Source organism: Argiope bruennichi, chromosome 6 (assembly GCF_947563725.1).
Source record: "Argiope bruennichi chromosome 6, qqArgBrue1.1, whole genome shotgun sequence".
In the NCBI taxonomy this organism is placed as follows: Eukaryota; Metazoa; Arthropoda; class Arachnida; order Araneae; family Araneidae; genus Argiope; species Argiope bruennichi.
In genome coordinates this window covers 93957254-93983768 of record NC_079156.1, presented here as the reverse complement: position 1 = coordinate 93983768, position 26515 = coordinate 93957254, and the positions used below count along the sequence as shown (strand labels likewise).

Below are 26515 nucleotides of genomic sequence, written 5' to 3'. Positions count from 1 at the left end.
GACCCAAATGATGATGACTCAAAAGCAAAGATATCTAGGTCGATAAGAATTAGCACACAAATTTAACATTTAAAGTATAGAGACAAATTTTAATTTAAATCGATCAAGAAGACGAACGACCATCTGTTGGTCTGCACTTTAACAAGCTTGTAAATGAGACCCAAATGATGATGACTCATTTGGGTGGAAGTAATTTGGTATGCTGCATTGAAATAAATATTGCAGATTTCTGTAAAATTTTATATGAGATCCATTCAGAGGGAATCTGTTAGACTGTTTGTCCGAATAAATGTAAATATGATAATTAAAAAACTTAAAAAGTTATATAGACATAAAATTAAAATCTAAAGAATAGATCTAAATCAAATTTTGATTGAAATCTGTCAAGGAGTTGACCGTTTGTCAGTCTGGAATTTTATACCCATGTAAAAATAGATACGATAAATCAAAAAGGCAAAAATATGAATGAATTAGATTTGATGCATAGTTTTAGTCAGTATCTGAAATGTAGATTCCCTTCATATTTCGAACCAGATCTATTCAGATCTTCATATTTCGAATCAGATCTATTCAGATCTTCATATTTCGAACCAATATATTCTTAGGAGCGCAAACTGTACATTCTTATGAGCGATAATTCAAAAATACAACGACTTTAAAATGAAATTTGATATTTGATGTTGCAATTAAAATTGTAGCTCAATTTCAAATTTTATTTCAATCTATTGAAACTCTGGAACTGAAAATCTAATTACTCGTGGAACTCACATTGGCCCGAATCTTACAATTCTTTGAAGGGATAGAAGGAACAACTTTAGTATGTCAGAAAGTTGCAGGGAGATCGCTTCTTCTGGTTTCATTTTATATTCTTTTATATAAAAAAATGAACCATAAAGAATAACTATCTAATATAATAAGAAATAAGACTGTATTTAATTGTTATAGGAAATAAACAGTAATTATATGACTTTTAGTTGGAACACCGTTGTTTTACAAGTTTTACTGATTCCAAGAGCCAGACTTGTACCAAAATATGAAGTGCTGCTTATCGCCTGGCACAATATCAGCAGGGCCTGAAGGAAAGGAGATGTGTTAGAAAATGCATGATCTCATTTAAATACTAGAATTATATTAATTATAAAAGGATATTTTAATTCTTATTGCAATTAATTAGATTTCAGCTTTAAAATTAATGCTACAGGAAAAATTACAATTTTAAAACAAAAAATGGTATTAATTTTTTAATTACTTAGGTTATATAGATAAAAAGTATGTAATTTTGATAAAAATTATTATTATTTATAATTTAAAAATATTAAAATAATAAAAAAGTATATAATTAATAGTTTCAAAATTTTCGATAAATAATTTTTATTAATAAATAATTAATATACAGTGATTTAAAATACAACAGCAAAGCTTCAGAAAAAATATTAACATTTAAATCAACCATATTAACAAAAATTTTCTAAAGAATAACATTTTTTGAAGAAATTCATCATATAGCTAAGTACTTGAGTGAATTTAGGGATTAAAAATTGTTTTCATTTAATTTCACTAATGATGCAAAAAAAATTAAGAAATTAAAAAAATTGCAATTGTAATTTTATTTCCAATCAATCAGAATAAATTCGAATTTTAAATGTTACTTTAACCTTATTTTTTTAAAAATTTTAAGGCTTAATAGGAAACTTTGCAGTATCCCTAAAATGGAGTAAGAACTTTCAAATACAAAAACTTCGCTATAAAAGGAAATAATATCTATCTATTACTTATATAAAGCTCAATGTGTGTGTGTGTGTGTGTTGGCGCTCTACAGGCCAGACCGTTGGACCTACAGCTACCAAATTTGGTACATGTATACCTTGGTGGTCGGGAATGTGCACCTGGGGTCCCTTTTTTTAAAATTTTTAATTAGAATTTAAATTATTAATTAAAAACTAACTTTCCCGCCAAAAAAAACTTTTCATTTTCCCCACTGCCATAAGAAAGGCTTCAGTTTTTTTCCCCACGCTAATAAAGTTAGGCTTAAGATTTTTCGGCCGATTATTTCAAACGATTCTGTTTATTTTCTTAATGTTTGATGCATTTAAGATGAAACATTGTTAATTAATCGATCTTTCAGATTCATTCTAAAGTACTTTTGAATTAAAATAAAACAGAATAAATGAAATTAAAAATTTCTAATCTGCATAGCGTTACCCCAACTGGCATAGAAAAATTCACACATTTGCGTTACCGTAACTGGCGTTGAAAATTTACGCATGCGCGTTGTGTTCTGATTGTTGACAACGGATGCGGACTTGATTTAAATTATTTTTAGGTTAGCTGCATGCTTTTGTAATTAAATTGTATTTATGTTAGTTATATATTTTTTGTATATGCTTATAGTGTTAAGTACATCGTTTTTTAAGTAGTTTTTTTTTAACCTGTTTTCAACCGATTATTTTAAACGATTCTTAAATTATTTTTTAAGTGTTTTATTTTCTTAGTGTTTGATACATTTAAAATTAAACATTGTTAATTAATCGATCTGATCATGATGAATCTGAGAAAATTTTGTTGACAAATTCTTGAAATATTACATTAAGAAAGATATTCTTTAGTGCCCATAAAGTTTAAACGCTCAGTGACTGTTTTCAGTAATCATATTACAAAAAAATACTTTGTTTCAGTAAAAAATATTATTATATTAATTGCAGATTAATCCTTTTCACTTTAATTTAAAGAATAAATTCTACGGGAGCTAAAAAAAAAATTAAAGAGATACATATTACGTTATGACTGAAGGCTTTTATAATATTATGAGTGAATTATATGACTATCAAAATTTGAAGAAGCTATTAAAGTAGGAATTGCATAAAATATTTAATTATTAAAATTATAACGAACATTAAGATTGGCGAACCGGCTAATCGCCAAAGGCGACTAGTATACAATATAGTTACGAATATTAACGCTTTTACGTATTATTTTTCGTAACTTCCTTATTTATCTGCTAGAGGCGTTGTAACCTGCCTCAATATATTCAGTCTTTTTGTAACGTTCTTATTTCTCTGCTAGGGGCATTGTAACTTGCCTCAATATACTCAGTATTGTCACTTTAGTGTAGGTTCCCATTACTTACCTGACAATATGAGACGCCGTTTTGAATTTAAAGGCCTTAAAAGTACTTTACCAATCACTCTGTGTATAACGAATTTTCGCTGAAGAGCGAGCAAAATTTTAGACATCCATTGTTAGAGTTCTGCTAGACTGCATTCTTTAAAATGAAACATTGTGAGGAAAACTGTTCAGTCAGATCCTGGTGAAGTATGGTCAACAAATCTGTGACTAGACAACAAAGTTTCTCATTTCCATGCAAATTTATTGCATCAAAATAAATCTTTGAATGTTGTATTCATTGCGTTTCTACTGCTTTCCACCCATTACTTCTGTACATCTGTATTGAATAATGTACTAAATTGTACCATTTTGCCATTTAAACATTTGTTACTCGTTAAATATAAGTAATATATTGAAATTAAATATTAGGAATTCTGTTAACAAAAATCATAACTTGAGTTAATATTGAAAATAGGTTCTGTTTTCTTAAATGAAAAAGAATTGGACGAATAGTAAAAGAAATTTAGAAGAAAAAAATGCTTTCCCTCACTTTTAGTTAGGGGTTCTAGATCGCCTTCGTTCGAAGACGATGTCCTGAACAAAAACCAAAACATTCCATTTTCTGGATCATCTTGTATATCTGATATGGCGTAGATGTAAGGCTTTCCATTCCTCATGCTGTATTCGAATCTGAAAATCAAACAATAATTTAACTGACTTAAAAATGATACTATATTTAAGAAATGATAAAATAAATGTTATTAATCATGAAATATTCAGGCGGTTCAATCAAATTATGGCTTAATAGCTTATTTCCAAACATGATAATTAAAGATACTTGTATAAAAATCTCTCTAATACATTAAAAAATCATTTTTTTTTTATTATTTGAGTCGATAAATATACTGCTGGAAAAATTATGAAACTGATATTTTGGTAGGTCTTTGGCAGGTACATTTTGGTTCTACATCTCTGGTATATCAATCATATTTAGCAAAATATTCTTGACAAATTAAGAATTTAAAATAATGCTCCAGTTTCAATCTATCAAGAGTCTCTAATAAACATGATCAGTTGATTGGGAGGATCATGCTTAAGTACTTGCTCTTCAAGACGGTCATTGGCAGGGTCTATTAGAGTTTTAAAATTATATTCTAAGCTTCATATCTTTGCAAGTTCTAATCGCAGAAGAGTAAACATTTTTTTAAATAAAATTTTGGTTTCAAAATAATGTTACCAAATATAAACATTTAGAGAGATTTTATGAAAATGATTAGATTTCGTTATTTTTAAAAACAAGTTTTTTTTTATTAAAATAATATCAAATACAATTCTTTAAACTTTAAAGTATTTTTCCTTGCTTTCTTGTCTCAAACGACATAGAAATTAGCTATTAGATTGTGATTAAAATGGATATTCAGAATGAAAAGAACAATTATGCATCTGCAGGTTGACAGGACTGACAAAATGGCAGAGAATCCCAGTCTTGGATGATCCCAAACAGAGTTGTTACAATTACCTAGATACTGCTACTGCCTTGTCTTGCATGACCGAAAAATAAATGAATCGAGTAATAAAATAAATGATGCGCTAAATAAATGCTAAAATAAAATAACGCTTCTTTAATATTATTGCATTTTTATTTTGCATGCAGCACTGTTATCATGCGTTCCTTTTCAATGATGTTGTTAGCACTGCAACCATTCATTGGTGTTACTACCATTCATGCCATTTAATAGTGTTATTATCACCTCAACCAGTCAATGGTGTTGTCACCATTTATATCATCTAATGGAGTTGTTACCATCGACGCGGTTCAATACGGTTGTGTGCCATTCAATGATGCTTTTATTATTCATGCTATTCAATGATGTTTTTACCATTGTAACAATTTATGTCATCATGGTAACTAACTACCAATTATTCATTTTTAAAATTAGAAAAAAAAATAATAATAATGACGAGGAACAAGAATTCTAATAATATTGGAAACTAAATTTCTTTCATCCTGACCGTTGGATTCTGAAGAAGTAATTATTTTCTTGAAACGAAAACTCGAAATATAACATCAGTTTACTTTAAAACATTGTACTCTTTCTGAAAATTAAAATAACTGTGTCAAAAATTTAAATAAGCAATGAATAATGTTTCTTCCCTTTTTTTTTTTTTTTCCTCAATTTCAAAAGGGGCCAAACCTTCTCCCGCTGGTGCAGGGGTGGAAGTTTGAAGAAGGGTGTACCAGCTCAAGTGTCGTCCTCGTCATCTGACCGTGGTTCAAAATTACGAGGTCCGTTTCAAAATAGCCCTAGTGTTCCCTTAAAAACGGGACGATAATATAACTAAACAAAGCTCAATTTCATGAGCCCTTTAGTTGAACTAATAGATAAAGAGTGATTAATTATATAAAAAACAGATATTGTAATTTATTGAGTTGAGTTTAAATTTCTATCAAATTATGCCATTGGATGAAACTATTAGTGACTATACTTAAATTAATAACATATCATAGTATTTTCGAGTAACACAACAGAACTTATTAGAAATTAAGAGTTCGAACAAACCCGGGTTTCTTCGCAATAATATAAAAACACTTTGTGTTATAATTACAGGATTCAATCATAAATTTTTTATTTCAACATAAAATTGAACAAAATATTATTAATTAACATTAAAAGATGTTGTGGTATTACGAAGAATTCTTTTATAAAAAATAAATTTATTTATCTCAGTAAATGCTCTACAGTTGAAAAATTTTCACCGATTTCAGGAAAGAAGCACAGATGTATTCTTTTCAGTTAAATTTTCATTCTTAGTTTTTCTAATACATTTAAAAACAAAATTAAATTCATTTCGAAACCCAAAAGTCAGTCTTATTCTAAACGCTCATATTTTTATCTTGCTATTCATAGTATAATTGACACTAACAAATTAAAGAGATGCGACTAAATAGATCACGTTTTTCTTTCTCATTGTTTGATCTGGTAGATGTGTTGCAATTTATATGATAAACATCCAGCGAGCCAAAGGGTAGCATGTCTTCCTCGTGATATGGGCGTCCCGAGTTCAAGACCTGGTTCGGGCATGGTTGTTTTCTAACCGTGTTCCCACCGTGAGGTGTGTGAAAGAGCCCGTCTATAAAAAGATGTTGTGCAAGTGAGCGTCATCTTCATATGAGATAACGTCAGACTTCTGCCCTCGGGTGCTCAGGGGTCCTTACCCTCAGAAGATGCTGCACTCCCACCCACTTTCCCCGATCTCTTACTTGCTTTGAATTGGAGTTTCATCCAAGGGAGATAAGCAACAACAAAAACATTCAGCAAACGGTGATCAAAATAAAAGGTAACTTAAACCAATTGTGTTAATTACAAACTGATATAATATAATTAAATGTGATATAATCAAATGTATATAACTAAGAAACTGCTATCTCGCCCGAAACGATATTTTCCCTACGGAATTTCTCCCGCCCTGCCTTTGTACAGGAATGAACTGAACGTCTGTCACCACGAAAGAAGATAGAGTAACCTAAGGCTGGAGTTCTCACTACGAAATAAGTAGATGAAACATTGGTTGAGTGACCTAAGGCTGGAGTTCTCACTACGAAATAAGTAGATGAAACATTGGTTGAGTGACCTAAGGCTGGAGTTCTCACTACGAAATAAGTAGATGAAACATTCGTTGAGTAACATAAGATTGGAGTTCTCACTACGAAATAAGTAGATGAAACATTGGTTGAGTGACCTAAGGCTGGAGTTCTCACTACGAAATAAGTAGATGAAACATTGGTTGAGTAACATAAGATTGGAGTTCTCACTACGAAATAAGTAGATGAAACATTGGTTGGGTGACCTAAGGCTGGAGTTCTCACTACGAAATAAGTAGATGAAACATTTGTTGAGTAACATAAGATTGGAGTTCTCACTACGAAATAAGTAGATGAATCATTGGTTGGGTGACCTAAGGCTGGAGTTCTCACTACGAAATAAGTAGATAAAACATTGGTTGAGTAACCTAAGACTGGAGTTCTCACTACGAAATAAGTAGATGAAACATTAATTATATGGATTTACCAGAAAAAAATGTAAACTTATGTACAATTTGGGCAAGATCCATCGTCGAAGAGTTTTATTTACCAGTTCGTATATTTATGCAAATGCGAATATCATAACTGAGTTAGCAAGATGCATGAATTTTATATAGCGGTCTTTATATCAAAACTATAGATCAGTAAAAGGGCTTGACTAAAATAGTCAAAGGAAATACACATTATTCATTAACACATATTCAGTTCACATAAGATTAAGTTATCACGCGTCCTGTTTTGAAAATAAAGGATGCCCAAAAATTAACGCAAGTTTTCAATTTGCCACCATTCGTGCAGTAAAGTGTTGGTTGTCAAATGATTTTTAATAGGGTTGTCAACACTTTACTGCACGAATGGTGGCAAATTGGAAACTTGCGTTAATTTTGGAACACCCTTGATAAGAAAAAGTCGGGAGAGAATTTTAGCTGATTTTTACTCACTTTTTTTAATTGATTTTAAACTGCTGACAAAGAAATTTAATTTGTAAAAGTTCTTTCAAAATAAATGAATGAAATCTTACTTGAATTTGTTGTCCACTCCTGCAGCGAATTCCATGATACGGTAGAAAGAGCTGTTGGCCGGGACACTGAGACTGATCGTTCTCTCCACCGTCTTCTTGTTGCCAATCCATAGAGAGAACTGGACGCTCCGCTTTTCTCCTACCTGGTTCATCAGATCCTTGAGGGCTTCTTTTTCTAAATAAAAAAGGGTAAAGCAATGAGTTTTAAAATTATCAGTATCGTAAAATCTTTTTTTAATTCGAATCCCGCTTGAAGCATGCGTGAATTCAAATTATCAAGCCAAGATTACGGATGCATTGGGACAAACATTGGTCATAATAAAAAAACACTTGGCACTCAGAATTCACGATATTTTGGACACCGGATAGATCAATCATGTCGGTAGGTGTCTCTAATTTCTTTAACCTTTCCACACTTCTATATATACATTCTTGAGTCATATTTTCTACTGTTCCCAATCCTGACTTCTGAAAATTTGTACCAAGGCAGAATGAGCTGATGGGTGAAAACGATGCCCGAATTTGCTTTATCATATGTTATCGGAAAGTGAAACATGAGAAAATTATCTGTGCCAATAAAATCAAAATTGGAAAAGCAGTAACTGATGCAATCATTTGAGAAGAGACTCTCTGATACTTGGAATTCATTTTATCGAAAATCATTTGAGAAGAGACTCTCTGATACTTGGAATTCATTTTATCGAAATTACCTGAGATTGTAATCGTTGATTAAAGAGATATTCTAAAATTCTTCAGTAACTGGTGGTAGAATCAATTGAGAAGAGAATCTCTGATATTTGGATTTCATTTTATCGGAATGACCTGAGATTGTAATCGTTGACTAAAGAGATATTCTAAAATTCTTTAGTACATGATGCTATAATCATTTGAGAAGAAACGTCATATTCTTCGATTTCAGTTAAATGGAATGATCTGAGATCGTAATCAGTCATATCGTTGACTAAAGTGATATTCTAAACTTCTTCAGTAACTGTGCTAAAATCATTTGAGAAGAAATGTCTGATCCTTCGATTTCAGTTAATTGGAGTGACCTGAGATTATAATCAGTCATATCGTTGACTAAGGGATATTTTTAAAATTTTCAGTAACTGGTGCTAGAATCATTTGAGAAGAAACGTCTGATACTTCGATTTCAGTTAATTGGAATGATCTGAGATCGTAATCAGTCATATCGTTGACTAAAGTGATATTCTAAACTTCTTCAGTAACTGTGCTGAAGAGAAGAAATGTCTGATCCTTCGATTTCAGTTAATTGGAGTGACCTGAGATTATAATCAGTCATATCGTTGACTAAGGGATATTTTTAAACTTTTCAGTAACTGGTGCTAGAATCATTTGAGAAGAAACGTCTGATACTTCGATTTCAGTTAATTGGAATGATCTGAGATCGTAATTAGTCATATCGTTGACTAAAGTGATATTCTAAACTTCTTCAGTAACTGGTGCAAGAATGATTTGAGAAGAGACCTCTGATACTTCGATTCCAGTTAATTGGAGTGACCTAAGATCATAATCGGTCATGTCGTTGACTAGAGACATTCTAAAACCTAATAATTTCTGTTTTGCCTGTTGTACCCAGCATCAGATGGAAAGCATGCTTTCTCAATCTTATTCTTTTACAAATAAAATTAACAGGATCTTGAAGTAATTTGTGATAATGTTGCAATATCCGTAACTTTTGACAACATTCGCTGTTTAAAGTATCTGTAACTTTATAGGCTCATATTGATGAGTGATAAATTTTGTCCCAATATTTCTAATTGGGCATTTTTGTGAAGCATATAATCTACATAGACGTCACTATTTCAAAATTTTTCGTCCAAATAAATTAACATTTCATTATTTCTATTTTTCACTTTAATATGAGTATGATATTTTTTCGCATCAAAATGGAAGTGCTCAACATCCTTATAATTTGACCATTTCTTATATCTCATTTAGTTTCCAAGGCAGGCATGCTATTTACAAATGTAGTCATTAATAAATAAGAGATCTCATAGTGAAATTGCATAATTTATTTTGTATATAAAGATACTTTGTTTGTGACTATAACCGCCAACGTTCTAGTTTGAGTTGACTCATGACTTAATTGGGCATCTTATATATATATATATGTAATGATATTTTAACTCTAATTTATATTTAATTAATTTTCATAATAACTTCATCTTAATTTAGCCCATAGTAACTTCATTCTAAAATATTCTCTTATTTCGTGATCCAATTCCACTTTCTCTACTTAATTAATTCAAGAGAAGCTTCATAAAATTGCTTAGTTAGCTAAACACCGATATTTTCACACGCTCGGCGTGAAGGGGTAAAAATGTCCAGTAAGCACATTCCTTTTTTAAAGATCCCTGTGTTTCCCTTACATGTGATTGACATGTATCAGAAATCCCTATCAGACTCTTAATAATATATTAGCACTGTGAAGAAATATTTTCCCTAGCAAAATCTAAGGTTATATAAGGCGAGGGATAATTTATTTCGGGCTTTTTTTTCCCACTCTGGCTTTTGTCTGCGCTGTGGCGGACGTCTTGTGCGCGTTTCTGCTTGTAAATAATTATGCTTTCCGGATGGATTAAAAAGAATTTAAAAATGTAAAAAATCTCTTCACTGTCTTCAAACTGCATCCTGCTTCACAACAAAAAATGTTATATATTAAAAAGCCGACAGGATCCGAAAAATATTACATATATATATATATATATATATATATATATATATATATGAATAGTAGGAAATTAGCATAAGGTTTTTAAATTACCGTCTATGACAGGAACTTTGCAGTGAGAAGAACTAATGTTAACCAGGCTTCTACACCCTAATACAGGAAGAACATAATAAGTATTAGCTATGTTTCCAAAAGAGCCATCCTCCTCTTGTAAACGGAGGATCTGCTTCAGGGCTTTCTCCTCGTCGAAATTGTCTTCATCGGCTTCATTTTCTGATGCGAAAAGAGCCTGAAACGAAAGTATTGGAAATAATAATCCTATAGCTTATTAAAGAACATAAATGAATATCAAAATGTTGAAATATGCTTCATTATTCGAACAATTTATGATTATATATGTTTTTCACTAAATAAGCTCAATTAAAAGTTTAAATTTGTCGTCAACATTACTTATATTACTTTTTGCTTTCTTATACTCGTAGTATGGAAAAAGCATAGTATTAGTCAAAAAATTCGAAATCGAGATCTTGACGAATCTACACGTTTTAGACCTCTCTGAATTACAAAAACGTTTTTTTTTTTTTTTTTTTTTTTGGAAAATGACTATCTATCTGTGTATAGCAAAGATAACTCAAAGACGGTTTGATTTGAGTAGATGAAATTTGGTATACGGTTTTTATACGAAAGAGTATTACAATAGAAGATGTTATTCAACAAGTTGATCAAGTTGTTCGAAAGTAAAGAAAGACAGCGGGTATCCAGGAAGCGAGCAAGCCGGCCAGATTCCCGAATTGCTTTTGGAATGTAAATATTTAAATATTCCTGATCTAAAAGGAAACTTCAAGAAATATGAGGAATATCAAAGGAATGTTAAAATCCATCTCATATCACCGAGGATAACGTTTTTCGAAGAGCGGATCAAAAATTAAGTCTGCTTATGCAACTCTTCGAAGCAATTATGTTGAAAATGAACCATTACAGTACATAACTTTTGATAAAAAGTTCATTTTGTTCACAATACTTATTTTTTTCATGATTCAACGGAACTTGGGGAAAAAAAGTGGCCCTCGTAGTTGATAAATATTTACATAACTCTACAAAAAAATATATAAAAGCTTAATAAAAAGATATCATTATTCTTATGAGGAGAATTCTATTTCGCATTTTTTTTTTCTTTTATACGAGCAAATGAATTCTATATACGTCAAATATTTTTAACGGAAATCTGTTAGAGTTAGATTCTATTAGACGGAATTCTATTATTCTATTAGACGGAATTCTATTATTCTATTAGACGGAATTAGATTCTATTTCATAGTCTTTAAACATTTCATATTCAGTTTTAGAGGACTTACTTGCAAGACAAGAGCTGTAGTCTTAAGATTTTCAACGGTGCCGTTTCGATATTGTCGCTTTTTGATCTCCATTGTGAGCTCGTTGATTTCTACCATATCATAAACTTCATATGGCTGTTTAGCTGCACATGCTAAAGCCAGAACTGTTAAAGCTTGTGTATCTGGAAAAAGTATTAAAAAAATGATGAATACAAAATAGATTTATTAGACCTTTAACTTTCAAGTAAGTGAATTATGTTTAATATGAACCTAAACCCAACATAAACCTAAGTTCTGAAACATTATCTTATTTAAGAGCGAAACATTATCTTCCACTTCGCCTTTGCGCGCTCATAGAATTTTCGACTTGATAATGCCGGCCATTCAAAACGAAGTCCGTATCAAAAAATGTATATTAATTTCTTTTTGGAAACACAAGCTAGATTATTCGTTTTAAGTTACTACTATCTAAGATTAAATCTCGTCATATAATATAAAAAAATCATTAGTTTTACTGAAATTAGATAATATTAATGAATAAAAAATTATATTAATAAAATATTAAATACATTTAATTTGATTTAAGGACTGACACCAAAGGTTATATGCTTGGAAGCAACATTCCAGTCTGTTTTTAATCAACCTTTATCCAGTTGGTCCGACCGTTCAAGTTGCACATCTTAGAAACTAAAGGTTTTCTTTTTTTTTTTTTTTTTTTGCCTGATTAATATTGAAATAGCAAAACTATAATTTTAGTCCAATAATTGATTTTCTTAAAATTAGAACCTATTTCATTGACTATGAGGAAGGTCGATAAATCAGTATATTCAATTAAAAAAAGTTCTGAAAATTAAGGAAGAAATGGTGCATTTTAAAATTTGGTTGGCTTGTAATATTTAAACCGTTTTCATTGCATGAAGTGGCGCAGAGAGAATAAGTATGCCCATGGTACGGCATGATTTTTTGTCTCGTATTATTAACAGGGGGTATGCAATGGTAAGGACATGAGGGATAAAATTTTTAATACCTAGGAAACCGAATTTCTCTCGGTAGATTTTTTTTAAAATCGCGTTTTTTCCGAAAATATATTTAGATACAAATCACATTAATTACATACGAATATTTTTCAATCTCACCTACATATGAATGTCATTTTCTCTTATTCGCCATATTTGAATTTAAAAGCAAATGGATTTTGTCTCTGAGGACTCTGCAGAAGTGATAACCAGGGCATTTAGAATTCCTATATAAGCCTTATCAATGGCCATCGACTGATAATATAATAAATTTATATAAAAAATAATAATAATTAATTAAAAATTTAAATATTTATAATTTTTATGAGAATCGCCTATTCATCTCTGTATTCTTTAATAATTAAAAATAATAATTAAAAATGCACTGAATACTATATATAATGCGAATAGATACTGAAATTTCTTTAAAGTGATCAGGGTGAACCGGAGTTTAACCCCCTTCTTCGCCAAGTTGCGATAACGCGCCAAAGCTGGCAACATCCAGACTGATAAACCTATTATCTTTCGCCTTTATTAAGCGCTATGATTGGACATCTGCTCCCTCGTTTTTGAACATTTTGCAAAACACTGCGCAAGACCGTTGTTGGCGAGTTGGCGATTTTTGAAAATTGCACCAAGCAGGGGGTTAAACTCCGGTCGTACCAGTGATTTTTACCTGTCCAAAATTATCTCTGAGCTTTCCAGAATACACCGATAAGTTTTCTGGTTTTCTGACATCTCTCTCTATGATTCAAGTAAAAATCATCAAGAATATGTACCGAAATTTCTTTAAAGTGATTTTTACCTGTCCAAAATTCTCGTTGAGCTTTCCAGAATGCCCCGATGAGTTTTTCGACATCTCTGTCGGTGATTCTTTCGCCAGCATTGCATAACGCTAATATCACCGAAGGATTTGTATAATTCTGAGCGTCGACGCGCCTGCGGAGTTCGCTGACCAAGTCCAAGACGTGGAACTTCCTGGGATCTATGCAAGTGACAAGGAATGCATTGATGTAAGAAGCCAGCTCTGTACTGGATATGTCCTCGATTTTCTTGCTATTGAATAACAAAAAAGAGCATAAACATGATAATTATTATTTTCTCTTAAATATGATATTTTGTTTGCTATTAAATTATCTTGTTTTATGAATTTCTGAAAATGAAATGAAAAAATGCAGTCAATTTCCATAATCAAAACCGATATAATGAGATTCAATTTATGTGGATTATGTATACGGTTATAGTTATCACTAATTTAAACCAATTTTTCTTTACTATTTTCAATCTTCATTGGAAGCATAGAATTTTTTTTAAAAAAAAATGAGGTCAAAAATTAAGTTCCCATATATTTTTACGTTATCTGAACTGTATGTTATACTCCTCAGCATAGAAGAGAAAAATCTTCTCGAACTTACTGCATTTTCTTCCAATACTGATTTTCTCCCACTGCGCATGCGTGATTTGCAGGGTTTTATTTTTTTATTTATTTATTTTTTACGGTATGACATGGCTGTTATTTTTATTAAGTTAGGAAAGGCTGTAGACTACCTTATATGCTATAAATGGAGTTTTAAAAGAGTTTTTATAGCGAAAAAGTTTTTCGATAGTCAATGCATTAAAAACATATAAGAAAATAAAGGACAATGACTGATGAATATAAATGAATTTTAAACTCTTTTTATTAAATTATTAGTATTTTTTTAAATCTTTTTTTTTCGAAATTTTTTGTAAAATTTGTTGAAAAATTTTAAAGAAGGATTAGTCCTAATATCCATGTCATTAATTATTATTCTGCACGATCCTAGTGGATTTTCCGACTCAGAAATGGATTTAGGATCAAATCTAAAATTTAATTATTTATCACATTAATAAAATTGCGTTATTGAAAATGGATTGATTAAATTTATTAAAACATTTTATTAAATTTAGTTATTTTTTAATTTTTTTTAATATGAAATACATCCACATAAATTGAGATAAGAACGGTTCATGTCAATTTATTTTCCAATCCGAAACACAGAAGTCTAAATTTCGGATTCTTCCAGATTTACTTTGAATTACAAAAGGAGGAAAATTTTTTGTTATGTTGTTTCTTAATAATTTAAGATTAATAAGCTAAGATGCATTTCATACTCACAGTGCTAGTCTTGATAAGAGATCCAAATTTAGTTCGTATGATATCTCATCTCGGATGGTTTTGTTTTGTCGTAAAGCAGAATCATTAGACAAGAAAAGGGCCACGGCAATTCTGCCTACATCGGATCCCCATTTACGTGTAGGCTGGTCCTCTTTCCTCAACTGACGAGTCCAGTTCAACGCTCGATTTCGAGTTCTGTGAAGAATAGCTGGAGTCAGATTTTCATAGTCTTTGCCTATAAAATAACAATATTTATTATCTGAATGAGAAATACATGTCAAGATATATGCTTTTATTATAGATTTGATTTTGTTCAATGGATAATCCCTCCCCTCTTTTGTCGGAAAGCACCTAGAATATGTAAATGAGAACATATTAATTCAATGGTGGGATTCCTACGTCCTTAATGGTCATAGTAATATTGTAGTTCATGTTACCTTCACTCCAATTACGGATCCTATATCCTTCAGAAAGAGTTGTATCGTGCCCTATGGCAGTCCTTTGGACGACTCAATCTTAATTCCATGAAGGTAGTCATTGAACTGCCCCATTTTCTTAGGCAAAACGAGGATATTTAAGAAGTGTATCAGTGGACACATGCGAGCTGGTCATTTATCTCTCAAATATCTTTCTTTATTTGAGGCACATTTTCTAAAACTATTCAAGCTTAATTTTATTTATTTTTTCCTTCTTTTATGAGATCACTTATTAAGTAACCAGAATTCAATGCTTTAATAGATGATAACAGAAATAATTTTTTTAAAAATCCTGATGTACCAGTAACTAACTTGTTTGAGAAAAAAAGAAAAAAATATGGCGACTTAATTTGTTATACCCTATTGGAAACTTAGTAGTAGAGAATACATATTTACATAAACGCAATCGCAAATATCTCAATAGAATTTTTTCAGAATTCGATTATGCACTTTTCTTATTTTGGAGGAAGAAGAACAAGCAGACATTAGTTCTTCGAAGTCAAATGAGGTTTCTTTTCCAAACATGAGAAAAGGAGTTTAAAAAAACGCTCTTACAATGCACACACACACACAAAAATTGTTATTAATATTAATAAAATTCTTACTGCATTGTTCTTCATCTTTACCACTGGAACAATCTTGATAACCGTCGCATCTCCATGACATAGGAATGCACTTGTCATAGTTATTGCTGTTTCGACCACAAAAGAAAAATCGATGGCTTGGACAATCGCGGCTAGAACGTGATGCTTGAAAGAAATTAAAATAGAAATTACATCACAGGAAACATAAATTCAGAAAAATAAAAAGATCTTCGCAACTTTATTATAAATCTTTGTAAGCAATATCATATCATCAGCACTATCAATATGCATGTATGCATGTGTGTGTGTGTGTGTGTGTGTGTGTGTGTGTGTGTGTGTGTGTGTGTGTGTGTGTGCGTGTAATGATGTTTTTAAATCTAATTTAAATCTTAATTAATTCCCTAATTTTTATCTTAATTTAACCCATATTAACTTAATTCATAAATGTTCTCTGATTTTATAATCCAATTCTAACCTTTTTATTTAATTAATGCTACAAGAGTTATGTAAAACTGCTTTAATCAGCAGTTTCACACACTCCAAGTGAAAGGATAAAAGTCTGTCTCTTTTAAAAGATGACTAAATTCCCTTGCCTAAATCGACAAGTGTCAAAGAAACCCTGCAGAATCTCATAGTATAAAATCACTCGGGAAAAATACTTTGGTCTCTTTTCCCTTTTTGCTCTTGTATCGCGCTGTAGACTGACGTATCTTGTAGCTTCTCGCTTGTACATAAATTATGCCACCCTGGGTGGAATAAAGCGAAGTTTTGAAAAAATTCGAAAGTCTTCTCTCTTCGGCCACGATACTTGTTCCCTTTAGTGATTTTTGCTAAGAAAAATTGATGGGGATTTCTTCGACCGATGTACAATTAGAAAAAAAAAACTTAGGTGTCTTTGAAAGTTAATATCTAAGTGTTACGGGTTCTTTATTCCTTCATTTGAAGCGTGAGAAAATGCAATAGTCATCAGTTTTCTAGAGCGCATGTTAGAAGTAAATAAATAAAAAAGATAAAATTGGTTCAGAAAGTAAGACAACATTTTAGAATGAAGTTTTAAGGACAATTCACCGATCGACCGGACTAATTTAAGATAAAAATTAGGAAATTTTTCAATGATAATTGAAACACAAGTTATCTTCGAATAAAATAGCAGCCATGAACTGTCTTTATAAAAAGTTTTCGATTCCTCTGAAATCAAGAGAAATAAGAACAAAAATTCAATTAATCTCAATACAAATAAAAGTCATTGTGACTGTGTATATATCTCCCTGTTCTCTTCTTTCACAAATGGGTTGAATTCAATCAAATTTTACCCAAATACACTTATTATATGAGACATGAGAAATAATGCTGTCAACTTTTCAAGGTGCAGAAATATTCAATTAATTAGAAATTATCAAGATTATTTTTTTAAAAACTTTTGACTATTCTACCACTATTTACTATATTTTTTTAACTTCATAACGTCTTCTGACAATGTTTTTATTAGCCTTAAAGTAATGCTTAATTCGAGTTTAAGCCAGTTGCTCAAACGAAGTTAAACTTTCTTATACTCCAACTGATTAAGAAAAATGCGTCTAAAATACATTCTATTTTCAAATATTATTAACTGCATGACTGAAATGAATCGCCAAAAACATTCGCAAGGATGATACGATAGATTCAGATAAAAATGTTAAATTTACATCAAACATTAATATTTTGTAATTATCGTACACCAATGCCAGGCAACACATTCTCTGGGATAACACCTTTATTAGAGAGTCAACGTGAAAGTTTTGGGCAGATCACTTCCGTATTTATTCTGTTTACACGTATGAAAAATAGACAAAATCTCGTTCATATGAGTAGATTTTGAGACTGCTCTAATTTTTATATTAGTTGAATAATATTCATTTTTTTTAATCAGAGGTATTTTTTCAATTTATGAAGCGCACAAAAAGAAATTATTGTAATCGGCAAGAGAGATTTTGATAAATTTCTACGTTTCAATCCCCCTGGTTCTGAGATACACATTTTTGGAATCAAGTCTCCTCTTCGTCTATGAATTTTACTGTTCACAAGCAATAAAGCTGGATTAATGAAATTTAGTCTGGAATCTTTATACCAAATTTGAGGATTTCAATCACATTTTGAAAATCTTTTGCCGGGAAGTTTGAATCCACGAGTGCTAGTGACCATGATTACTTCAAAACGTATAGTAGAATTTTGTGCATAGTATTTGTACATAGTTTTATTATTAAAATGTAGATGCGTATCGAACATACATTCTCAAAAGGTTGTCAGTCTGTGTTTTGTTTTTCAAGTTATCGTAATAACTGAAAGAGGTAATGACATAAATAAATTTCATTTGATATATGATCTTGTTTCTACTAAAACTGCGGGTTTATGTCAAATTTCTGATTTTATTCTGTCGTAAAATAAATCAAAAAACATCATTGAAAACATAATTTCTTGAACTTTAAAATGGTGTAAAAATTCTTTTTTTTATATGAATATTTTCGGAAGTTATCACGAAAAATTATAAAAACCTGATATACGTTTTAATGAATTAAATTTATAATTAAAATATCAAAAACCTCGCTCCGAGGTGCACATTTCCAATCTTCAAAGTATATCTGTGCTAAATTTTGTAGTTGTAATCAAACCATCTGGCCTGTAGAACGCCAACACACACACTCATCTTTATTATATTCAAAAAAATTAATAAGTTTTTAATGAATTTAATACATACTTTGCAATAAATGTTGAGTCCATATGGCATATTTGTATAATTTCCAAGTTGACTTTTACCCATTGAAGAATGGGTAAAAGTCACTTGGAATGAATTTGGAATATCCTTTGAGGAATTTTAGATGCAAATTTCCATTGTATGAAATTGCAATCCAAACCAAAACATAATCCCTGTTCTAAAAGATTAATAATTCGAATGTTTTCAAGTGTCCCTCGAATCTTATTATATTTACTACATCAATTTGGCTTCATGATATTGTTCAATCAAAATTAACTTGTCAATGGAAAATTTTATTCTGCCAATCCTCTTACTAATGTATCTGTTCAACAATTCCTTGTATCTTTATATCTTTTTAATACTTGTGAGGCGATCAAACCTCGAACGTTTCTTTTGTGATAAGTTCAAACTCATGTTATCTCAAACTTATGATAACTAACATAAAAAATTTTCGAAGCGCTCTTTTGAACGTGTCCGACTAGGATCACCTTACCCAAGCCGACATTAACAGCCATTAGTATTTTAAAGTCACTTTATTCGTCTATAAATACATGTTCTATTAAAATCCAGATAATTCAATTGCTTTTAAATTTTATCTTTAGAAAATATTCTATCAAAAAACTCTTTGACCGTTATTCTTTTGATTTCCATCTTTAAAAGGATTTTAAATTCTTTCGTTCTGCAAAAATATCATCTGCACTTATAGAAAGTTGCCAGGCCCCCCAAAAAAAATTTTTGATTTTAATAATACCTTAAAGTTAAATCTTGCAATAGTTATCCTGTATAGATATGAAATCAGGCAAACTATATAAAAAAATATGGAAGGATGTAAGTATCTTCTCTCAAAATTCTATTATTCAATTTTTTTATATGTTAATAAATCAATACAGGACGAATCGTGGCAAATATATTTTAATAATTGCTCCCACAAAGGTATTTTGAATGAAATAAAAACATTTAATTTGTAAATTTCATCAAAGTCATTTCGGAGTGGTTCTAAAGGAAGTAAAAGTAAAAGCCACTAATTTCTATTAATTCGAGTCTCTACTTACAGCAATACCCTTCATCAGAGTTGTCTCCGCAATCATTCCTGCCATTGCACAGCATAGATTTGGGTATGCATTCATTGTTCAGGCACTTGAATTTGTCGAAGCCGCAAAATCCATCGATGCCCTTGAAGATTCTCTGACGAAGATTTTCTGAAATTGAGAGCAAAACACTTGATCAGCTGAAAAATACCTAGGTTTACATTAGAATTTGTTTAAAGTTACATCAAAGACAGCTAAATATACCAAAATCTATTTCATAACTTTGGAACAACTTTGAAGCAAAATCGATAAACTGCATGCGAATGAAAAGGTGGCTTTTGATATGAAATGACAAAAATGAATTCGGGGAATTTTTTTTCGCAAGATTTTATGGATCATACTGTCAGCAATTAATACCACTAGATGGATTTACAGTTTATTGACCAATGAATTTTTTGAGATGAAAATTTTGTCGCAGTAATGTCTTACCAATGTGCAAAGCATTGTTGCAAAAATTCGTCCAATGGATGCAAAATGCAAGAAATCCTACGACCTCAATAATGAAAAACGACCCTTATTCTTCTTCAAGAAAAAACGAAGCCCAAGTAGTAAAAGCATAGTCGGAATGTACACAAAGACAATGCTTACAGAAATCAACGACAAACGCGTAAATAGCAAATCATTAACCTTCTTTCTGCGTATCCCGCGATTTCCAAGATCAACGTAGAAGTAGCAAAATCTAAGCAACCAGCGATTTCAGAGGGGATGTACTTTTTTGTCTATTTAGCTGTGCAAACCGCTTTTCCCGTTTGTGGTTTCATTTTGGCTTTTCTGGTTTCATTCAGATCTGGTTTAACAGATAGCGTTAGTTGTCTATGGTTCTGCGAATTATACAAGCATGCTTTGCAGCATTTCGCAGACTCTTTTCAAAGCTCAAAGATATCCGACAGGAAACGTTTCGCAATTTTTGAACCTATTTTGACAAAAAGAATTACGCAGAGAGTAAGTAAATGACGCAATAGCAAAAGTACAAAGCGCACGACACCATCGCTTGGAATGCGATACTATTCCAAGGCGGGAATTGATTTCTTGTGCAATTAGTTCGTATTTAATAGCCTCCCAATAAATCTGAAGAAGAGTCTGAGAGAGATATCGATATCTGATATAAAATCTGATAGAGATATCGATATAATTCTTTTATTTTCCAGAGCTTTTGTTTTTATCACAAAGATCGCGGGTCATTGGCCTTCCATTCATTAAGAATATCTGTAAATCTCCCATTTCAGTGATAATAGTAACATTTTAAAAAAGCAATATTAGAGATTCATCAGTGTATCATCCTTTATCGGTGTTAAGCTATCATATAAAGAAACATTTTTCTCATCAGTGAACACCATATGATGATTCATCCTTTCATTCAAATACCATAGTTATCAACAACATTTTCTTTTAATTCGAAAATTAATACCCTAGAACTTGGATAATTTAACGTTGAAGGGTTGGTTCTCAACAAAAATTGAATTTAAATTTCAATTAAAGTTAAAATTTAATTTAGATTTAAAATTAAATCAAAATTTCGAAATCCAAAGGAATTAAGTTAAAGAAAATTGGGTATAAGCAGGAATTCAATAAGAAAAAAATGAGAATATCAAAACTAATCTTAACATCTTTTAATGCTTAATAGTTTTAAAAGATGCTGCACTAGTATTAATAATCTGTAAATGTTAATAAAATATAATAAATAAAGTAATGATTTTATACTTAAAAATCTTGGTAATTTTAAAAAAAAAAAGTTCGATGATGTAGTGACTTTTTAAAAAATATTTTAAAACGCTTTGAACAGGCATGCAACTCATGCATATATACTCAAAATTATTTTTTAAGAGTTATAATTTTTTTATTGCTTTTCTTCGTTAAATAAAATTGTCGACTAAATAAAGATCTTCAAGAAGTTATCCACTGTTAATGTCTGAATGCATAAGCTGTGGACGTATTTAAAAGGACAAAATATAAGGTATAAGATATAAGGAAAAAAACATATTTTTATAGTCTGATCTTATTATACTAAATTTAACAAATTATAATAAAATTATAATATAAATTTATCATTGAATAAATGCGAAATTCAAGACATTTGAGAAAAATTTGAATTATTGAACAATTTGAATTAAAAACGCTCAATTTTCCGAAGTTTTACTGAATTAAGTATTTCAGTAGTATTCAATTATTTATTCTAATAACCAAATTCTGTAAATTCTGTATTCAAACTTCGATAAATTGAATAAATTTACCCAAGTTTTTCTGAATTAAGTATTACAACAGTATTCAATTAAGTAATAGTATTCAATTTATTCTATTAATTTAATTAGAATAAAATTATAATATAAATTTGCCATTTAATAAATATGAAATTCAAGACATTTAGAAAAAATTCGATTTATTGACGAATTTGAATTAAAAACTCTGAATTTACAGAAGTTTTACTGAATTAATTCAAGAGGTAAAACAGAATAAGAGATCAAACAATGATTCATATCCAACTTTAAAAATATAAAAATCCATTGAAATATGATGACACTTACAAAAAAATATGCACATTTAAAATAGATTGAAATACTAATTAATTTTAGAAATTCTTGGTCAAATAATTTATACTTGATGAGCTGCACTGTTTAAAAGAAGACAACATGCCTGTAAAAAACAGATGTATAATTCGAAATAAAAGTGATATTTATTAAAATCAAAATAAGAAAATATAAATCCAAATAAAATATCCAATATCATTGAATGCCTTAAAATTGATGCGAAAAGTTGGACTTTAAAAAATGAAAGATATTGATGAAATGAAATAAACCGAATCTAAAAATACTCTTACCTGCATCGACATTAATGAAGATGAAAACGGTTGCAAAGGTTAAAGACAGCAACAAATGAGGGAAAATTCCCATTTTTCTAATCATCATAAGTAAAAAGTCTGATGGTTGCAATGAACTTTTCCATAAAAATGGAGCATACACTAATGATACACTCAGACAGTTTCACACTCTTTTCAGTTTCGTATCTTATCTAATTTTGGAAGTCTTAAGTGAAATAGATTGGCCAAAAGTAAACATGGAGCGAAACAAAGTCAAGTGGAAGTCACAGAGTTTTCAGACATCCTTCATGATTGATTCTTTAAAAAAAAGAAAAAAAAAGAACAAGAAATTGTTTACATCTTCTCGGTTCAAACATTTATTTATCAATTTCATGCAATTTTTATTTAGAGGATCAAATTGCTAAAATTGTAAATTTCTTTATCGAGATTTATAAATCATTCTTTTTAAAATCTTTTAAGGAGTCATTTATAAAATAAAAGAATAAAATATTAATTATTAGCATGACAAGAAAGTTTATTTCACACCAAATTAATGCATTTTAACATAAAATTTAGTATAGCGTTCCAAATTTGAATATTATTTATCTATAGGGTGGTCATAAAGTATCTTTCATATTTGGGAGCAACTAAAACTAAAGAACGAAATGAAGCCAAATTTCATATATAGACTATAGGAGGCTTAATAAGATAAATCCTTCTCCAACAAATAATAACAATTAACAAAAAAAAGTCTTTTGAAAGAATTCAAAATATATATATATATATAAGATAAAAGTTCCCGTTACGAGATATTTTGGAAGTTTCAAGCTGGATACACTGAAATCTATAAATATAAAGATCACATGGAGATTTAAAGATGCAAAGTTTCATTAAAATTCGAATGATAAAAAAATGCATATTGTTACAAATCTGTAATTTTTCTACCCGGCACGAATAGTGTCATCGTGAGAAAGACCGTTGTAAGATCTGTGCTGCGCGACTGCCGCGACAATGACCTGAGAGCTTGGCGACTTAGCGACGAATTTGGCGAGTTTGGCGTCTAAATGGATCATACTGGAAAGTTCGAGAAGTTTCACGATTCATCCAGTAGGAACCAAGATACACTCAGATGCGCCTTGATTGGTCAGAAGATTCTATCCCCGCCTCCCGGAACTATAAAAGACGGGCACTCTGAAGCTGCAGTGAAGTCGTGTGTAAGAAATTGTGTGGATCGTCAGAAGTTGTGTGTGAGAGGAGTCGGAGTCGCCGACACGTAGAGAAACTGGTGGATTAGACAGCAAGAAAGCTGCTGAACTAGCAATTAAATGTGCTGCGCTATTACAATTGATTAGCGGTATTTGTTGTAGAAGAAAAATTTCGTAACAATATTAAGAATTGAATGTTATGCAATACGTCATATCATGCAATTTTTTTGCTTCAAGAAAGCAAAAAAAAAAGTTGTAGTTGCTTATCCCCAAAAGATCTGACATATGTCAGATCATCTCCAGTAGATTGCTGACCACCAAAAAAATTAAATCTATACTTATAATAAAGCTCAATGTGTGTGTGTGTGTTGGCGCTCTACAGGCCAGACCATTCAACCTACAGCTACCAAATTTGGCACGTTTATACCTTGGAGGCCGGGAATGTGCACCTAGGGGTTATTTTTTCGAATTTAGAATTTTATTTATTTAAAAATTAAGTGAAATTTTGGCGTGTTTCTGCTATAACTTCCGAAAATATTACCGCACAAAAAAGATTTTTTACATGAAGTTAAAGATCAAAAATTTATCTTTTAAATGACACCAATGTTTTAACCTTAAAATTAAATTTCTATTTTTAATGAATTTTTAAATAAATATTTTAACTATATTTTTCAACATTTTTTTTTTTTTTTTTTTTTGTACAAAATAAAAATAAAATTTAAGCTTCAAGAGTACGTTTCGCATTCATGGGGAAAAATTAGCTTTTTTCAAAGTGTTGCCATCACATTGATTAAAGCTCCAACTAAAAATAATTTAAATCTTTTTTGGAAATGAAATCTGCAAAAATATAATTTTCGGCACGTGTCTGTAGGAAATGAAACAAATATGAAATATTATTTTTTCTAAAAAATAAATTCAAGAAAAATTATTTTATGATCTTTTACACTCTCTATATTATTAATCCAATAAATCAGTTTTATTTTAAGGCAAGTTTTGTTTAATATGAACAAGATATCCATTCAAATTAGGGCCACACAGCTAATTTGTAAACCTTTAGTAAGACACATATCTGCTAAAATGGTCTAAATGGAAAATGATTATATTTTATGTAACTTGATTCCATAAATGCTCTAATAAAATACGAATTTTTGATTTTACATAAAGCTTCTGCTGTGGAAATCACGAATAACAAAGTGTTCTTGAAACACTAATATTTTAAATAAAAAGAGTTAATTTCCAATCAACTAAATCAATCCCTTAAACTGACTGATTTATGAAAATTTGAATATCACTATTCAATAAAAAAAGGATAATTTTAGATTTTCAATTGATCGTTTGAAAGAAAATACGCCAATCAGCGCGCTGGTTTCGCAAGATTAATTGGCCTAAGATTATGAAAATGTTGAGTTTTTCTAAATTTTTAACATTCAGAACTTCATAAATAAGTCTTACTTGATCTTGGAAAATAGAAACATTCATTAATTTATTTAAAATTTGGTGTGTCCAGAATGTTTCTCAGAATATGATACCTTACTGCATTAAATTTAGACTTCATAATTTTTGAAATATATTTATAGGCCGGAACAAAATATTATTATTGATTTCATTTCAATCCTTTTGAAAGCAAAACTAAAAACTGAATTTTTTGCTGAATCTGAGAAATTTTTGTTGAATTATTGTTTGAGATATTACATAAATTATGAAAAATATTTTGTAGTTTACATAAGACTTCAATACCGACCGATTCTGTTTGCAATCCTCATATTCAAATATAATAATAATAAATAAATAACAATAAAGATGATAAATAAAATAAAACGCTTGGTTTTATTAAAAAATATCTTTATATTAATTGCAATTTCATCATTTCCACTTTAAATTAAAGTTGAAGTTTTACCGGAAATGACAACAAATTAGCAAAATATATATAGTAAATTGAACGAAACGATCTAAACAACAGTATAAGTTTGGTATGACTATCAAAATTTGAAGATTAAAAATGTTTTGTTTCAGAATCTATTAAGAGACCAGTTACTTAAAATATTTAATTGAAAATTGTATCGAGCGGTAATACTGGCGAACCGGCTGGTCACCAAAAGCGGCTAGTAAATGAATAAAAGTAAAACATACTAAATTTATTAGATAAGAAACTAGAATTCCTAATGAAATAAAAAAAAATTATGAATAAAATCCTAATATATGCATATACAAAACTGGATGTATTTTTAAAGATTTTTAAATGCAAGAAATCAATTAAAGAGTTATTTATTTGAAATCTCCATACCAAAACTATGAAAAAGGTTCGTTTTAATTTGCCATATATATATTTATTTAATATAACAAGGGGGAGGGAATCCGTGAATCAGTCAGCTAATCCCAACAGCTAGTAAAATTCATAAAACTTTTGTTTCATGAGAAAGCAAATGCCCTCTCATGTCCTCATGGGTTACCTACTTTTCATGATTCTCCATTTACGAAAACATAAATGCAAGAAAGTTTTGAGAAGACCACCCCCACCCAAATCTCAGATTATTTTTTTTTTTCGTGTGTTATCGGGTTCCAAATAGCATTTGCATTTGCGTAATTCTTGGAAAATAAAAAAAAAATATTCCGATATTTTTCAGTCCCATCACCAACAGTGAAATCAAAATAATTTAAAAATTTATGTTGTGCATTCAGAAACCAAAGGATCACTGGCAAAACTTGAATTGAAAACTGGCATTTGCCAGCCAAATATTCTTAACTT

General features: G+C 30.2%; 1 protein-coding gene across 1 annotated transcript; it reads right to left on the bottom strand.

Moving 5' to 3' along the window:
- Nucleotides 1-911: 911 nt before the first annotated feature.
- LOC129972096 (uncharacterized protein CG3556-like) lies at nucleotides 912-22779 on the bottom strand. The gene is made up of 10 exons (XM_056086077.1): nucleotides 22586-22779; nucleotides 19735-19881; nucleotides 15973-16116; nucleotides 14892-15126; nucleotides 13560-13810; nucleotides 11760-11920; nucleotides 10498-10693; nucleotides 7710-7884; nucleotides 3656-3795; nucleotides 912-1073 (listed from the first exon to the last, which is right to left on the bottom strand). Exons 1-10 carry the CDS (start codon nucleotides 22671-22673, stop codon nucleotides 1000-1002), a joined length of 1611 nt encoding a protein of 536 aa, XP_055942052.1. The 5' UTR covers nucleotides 22674-22779; the 3' UTR covers nucleotides 912-999.
- Nucleotides 22780-26515: the final 3736 nt, after the last annotated feature.